Here is a 4,676-nt window from a genome sequence, read left to right as displayed (position 1 = left end):
GTGCAGCAGTAACGAATGACCCCCAAATCCTAGGGGCTCACAGTGATGAACTTTTATATCCTCATTGACATATATAAAGGTTTTGGTTTGGCATTGGCTTTGCTCTACATCTTTCTCATTCTGGAACCTAGGCTAACAGTACTACCTCTTAGAACATTGCCTGACACGGAGTAAACACTATATACATGTAGGTGGATGGAAGGGAGGGGAAAGGAGGAGTTATTTTTAATGGGTACAGAGTTTCAGTTTGGGAAGAAGAAGCAGCTCTGCAGAGGATAGTGTCCGTGGTTGCCCAACCACGTGGAAGTAATCAGTGCTGCAGAACTGTCCACTTAAAACGGTTAAAATTTTATGTTAAGTATATTTTACCACAATAAAAAAATATAGGTAGGTGGGTTCATCTGAGGAGAGCTTGAAGCAGAGGAAGGCGGTGGCAGAAAGAGGACACCTTGGAAACCAGCAGTGGGGACAACAGTATTGAGAAAGCCGACTGCTTGGGGGAGGGTGGGGGGCAGACAGAGAAAGAAGATTCTGGACAAAGAAAACCAAGAGAGTTTGATGTCCTCTGAAGCCACTGGAGTCAAATAAAGAGGGAGTGGTGGAGTGCCTGAAGGGGTCTGTTTTGCTTGACTTTGAACCTGAACCTTCCTTTTGGCACCTTGATTCTGGTGGGTCTTCTGTCCTCTGCTAGTTCCTGATAATGTAATTTCCGGTCACTGCCCACACCTGGCCCAGACTGCCTCAAATCTAAACCCTGGCCAGGTCTCCTATCCTGGCTCCCTCCCTCCCTTCTTTAGCCAGTCCTATTTTGTTCATTGTTGACATCTCCGTGAGACAATTTTTTTTTTTTTTAATTAAAAAGACATAGAATTGGGGGCATTTTTTTCTTGTGTCATTTTTATTACTATTAGTGTATGTCGTTTTACCCTGAAAAACAAAACTTTCCGGCTTTGAATTTAAAAATTAGGGATGGTTAGTTTATGGTCAAGATTCCTTTAATAACAAAAGAGTTCATCTTTTGTTTATAGAACTTTGACTGTTTGATAAACCATAGGTTTGGGAAACTGAAAGCTAAAATTTTACAATGAGAAATGAAGACAATGCCATTGCATGGGAGAAAAGATTTTTTGGCAATGATTACACTTGCACCCCTATCTTTCGAAGAACCTAAGGGGGGATACCTTGTTCTAGATGATTTCTTCCCCTTTTTTGTTGCTTCTAGACATTGGCCAATCACCATACCAGCATAAGAGGATTGCACACAGAACAGTGGTTCTTAGCTCTGCAAGGAAAAAGGCCTGGGAACTTAGCTTTTTTTATTGATTTTATTTCTCCAAGAGTATTCTTACTAAGTGAATTGACCTTGCACAGTTAACTTGATGTAATCTTAAGAAAATAAATGAAGTATGCTTTAGAAAAAAATCACACATGCTCTAACCAGCCATCTCATTTGGCAATCATTTTCCACAACATTCATCCTTTTGGGATGGGGAGGTGGGGTTCTTTTTACAAGTGAATGATTAAATCTACCTACAAAACATCCAAACTCTTGCTGACCTCCCTCTGCGACAGCAGCTGGTTTTGGGAGACTGAGCACTGGGGCAGGCAGGGGGTCTCTCTTCAAGGCTTCAGTTGCCCCGGGCTGTTTGGCCATCAGTCCTGGAGTGTCACCCCCGAGAGGACATGCACACTTCACACACACATAAACTTAGGAGCTCCTTCCATAATAACAGCATTTGTGGAACACATCACATGGGTTCAAGTGCATCCTATCTTGTGGAGAAAGGATTGGTCTTTTATCCCCATTTGCAGTCAGAGTCTTTTGAAAACACAAGACACTGCAGCTAGAGAACCTTCTTCTCCAGAGTTCCACATTTCTAGGCCCTCACCCAGCAGCCCTAGTATAATTTCTCCACCCTCAGAACATAGGGGACACTTTCCAGCCCTCAATTCAATAATGTGAGCATCTGGATAGTTTTTCAATTTAGAAATTGTGGGTTTAAAAGGAATAGCTGCTCTGTTGCTCTGGGGCACTGCTCGACAGTCCCAGCTGTATTCCTGAATTGATTTTGAAAAAGCAGGTGGTGTCCTGGGTCCATTTCAACCCCACCCCCACAGTCGAGCCTGTGTGAACGGGCCTGTATGGGACCGCAGAGACCTACACCGGGCCGTTTTGCCGACCGTCTTCTTCCAGCCAGCGCTCGTAAACTTGCCCACCTAACAGCCAACAAATTGGGAGACAAGGATGGTTTCTGATTTGCAGCAGCTGAGTTTCTGTCCTCAATCCTTCTCGCACTGGGTTTTCCTGGGGTCTGGGGACAACTCAGGGTTTCCAAAGCCTCAAATATAGAGCCCAGAAAGGAATGGTGTTCTGGGGCAGGGGGTGGTGGTGGTGGTGGTGGTGGTGGTGTGTGTGTGTGTGTGTGTGTGTGTGTGTGTGTGTGTGCGCGTGCGTGTGTGTGTGTGTGTGTCTCAGTTATTTCCTTTCTTGTGAAGCATTAGCTTTCATGAGTCACCAGCCGGTCCCAGTGCTCCTCTCCCAGCAGGCCGGGTGGTGTCCAGGAGGGTGGTTGGAGGAGGTATGGGCAGCAGCCAAGAGACCCTGAGGAGCAGTGTCCCTGGAGCTGCTCCTGGCTTCACTGGGGTCCAGTCTGGCTGCTATATGATTTCATGAGAATTGTGGGAAGCAAAGGCCCTGGGGAAGGGGCTGCTAAGACAGAGCAATGCTGGACAGAACTTTCTGGAAAATTTCAAGGCTCCCAGGAACACCGGGCAGCTTCATATCCAAAAGTCACTCCAAGATGTGGAGAGGCTGCCTGGGGTGAGTGGGAGAAGGTGAAGGTGGGATTGGGGTGGGGGTAGCTGGGTAAGGGGCTCAGTCTTCAGTCTTTTTTTCTCCATGGAGAATCTCACTCTGAACTTGGAGAGGCTGCAGAGTCCCCATCCTCAGGGTCTTGCTCATGAGGGGAGATGGGCTGACCTCCCTTCACACGCTTCCACTTCATTCTTCGGTTCTGGAACCACACTTTGACCTGACGGAGGAAGCAAAGGAGCCCAGTGAGTACAACCAGTTCCCCAGCTGATGCTCAGGCTAGCTAGGTGCAGCTCCGGGGGCCCCGGCTCTGAATACTACTTGCCCCTCCTTGTTCCTCCAACGGTCCAGGAATTGGGACCAAAGGGAAGACACGCCAATCTTCCCAGAGGCCTGCCTTGTATCTTCAGATAAAGAAAGCCCTAGACAGACATGGGAACAGGTTCTACAAGTCACTCTGCATTGGTCCCATCCCCCTTATCATGCCCCTGTTTTCCAGTATCAACACTCCCTCCCTCTAGCTTCTAGGTCTGGGAGCAAAAGATCACCAGACTCATCTTTATAAAGTATCTTTCATAATGCACCTTCCAGCTTAAGTAGCTCTGGTCTGCACATTTTCTCACTTGAGCGTCAACGTTACCTGCAGGCTGGGGTTATGACCTGTTTTACAGGTGGAGATCCAGAGAGGGAGGGAGACATGTCTCAAGGGTCACAGGGCTAGGAAGTGGTAGAGGCAGGATTTGAATCTAAGTCTTTTGTTCTAAACCGAGCTCTCTGGCAGAGTGCTTTCTTTATCAACTGAAAACTGCTATCGAATATTATTATTACTATTATTACTATATTTTACTCCTCGTCAGAGCATGGGTGTGGGTGGAATGCTCTGAGGGAAAGCCCAAAACAAAGGGCTAGGAAGTTCTCAGAGTGTGCCCAGGAACCAGCTGCATACCCGAATCAGCTGGAGAACTTATTAGAGATGCAGAATCCAGGCCTACTCATTATTACTGCACAATCGCTCTCCGGAGTTCCAAAATTGGCATTGTAAACAAGCGCCTAGGTGATTCCAGTGCACACTCAAGTTGGGAAATAAACAGATGAGAGGTTCCAACTCTGGCTCTGCGTCAGAATCACCGGTGGACCTTTGAAAAACTCTGATGCCTGAACTACAACCCAGACCCATGAAAACAATCTTATCAGTGTAATTAAAATCTCCCCAGGTGATTCTCAGGTAAAGGCACAGTTGAGAACCACTGCACTGGGCAAAGGGAGAAGAAAAAGAAGAAGGTTGGGTGGGGGCAGGGAGTGGTGGGAAGGGAGGAGGGTGAGAGAGCCAAGGAAAGGAGGGATGCCCAGAAGAGGATCCCCTCCCCCCCCCCCCCCACCCAGGAAGCACCTGCCGCTCGGAGAGGTCCAGGTTCACAGCGATTTCATATCTCCGGAGCCGGGTCAGGTAGTTATGGTGAGCAAACTCAGCCTCAAGCTCCCGCAGCTGCTCCTTGGTAAAGGCCGTCCTCTCCTTGCGGGCCTTGCTGCCGCCCTCTGGCTTCCCTCGGTTCTCCTGGTTGTCTGGGGAGAGAGGGACCCAAACAAGAAGATGTGAGGTACGGGGGCCTCGGTTCCCTTTCTTTTGTCCTCAAGCGACAGAACAGCCTTTCTCTATCTCTCTTATTTTTAAAGATGCTGAGAAAGAACCCATATTATCCCTTTGTCTTTCCTTTAACTCCCTGAAAATGGGGAAGTTTTTTTGGCTCCCAACTTCAAGTGTCACCCCTCCACACCCCCCCCAACTTTTTTATTCCCAAAGCACAAGAAGCTTTTTTGGCTGTTTAAGGATCTCTACCACCCAGCCCGTCCCCCAGCTTGACAT

General features: G+C 47.9%; 1 protein-coding gene across 1 annotated transcript in view; it reads right to left on the bottom strand.

Annotated features, from left to right (window-relative positions):
• Nucleotides 1-1,433: 1,433 nt before the first annotated feature.
• Nucleotides 1,434-4,676, bottom strand: part of MEOX1 (mesenchyme homeobox 1) — a 20,239-nt gene continuing 16,996 nt past the window's right edge. Inside the window, exons 3-4 of the mRNA XM_023521563.1 lie at nucleotides 4,203-4,375; nucleotides 1,434-3,032 (exon numbers count right to left, since the gene is read on the bottom strand). Of these exons, the coding sequence (XP_023377331.1) occupies nucleotides 2,910-3,032; nucleotides 4,203-4,375 (296 nt within the window). The 3' untranslated portion in view covers nucleotides 1,434-2,909. The remainder of the gene's footprint in view (nucleotides 3,033-4,202; nucleotides 4,376-4,676) is intronic.

This window comes from Pteropus vampyrus, unplaced genomic scaffold, assembly GCF_000151845.1.
Source record: "Pteropus vampyrus isolate Shadow unplaced genomic scaffold, Pvam_2.0 Scaffold306, whole genome shotgun sequence".
NCBI lineage: Eukaryota > Metazoa > Chordata > Mammalia > Chiroptera > Pteropodidae > Pteropus > Pteropus vampyrus.
This window is presented reverse-complemented; position numbering and strand designations above follow the sequence as displayed.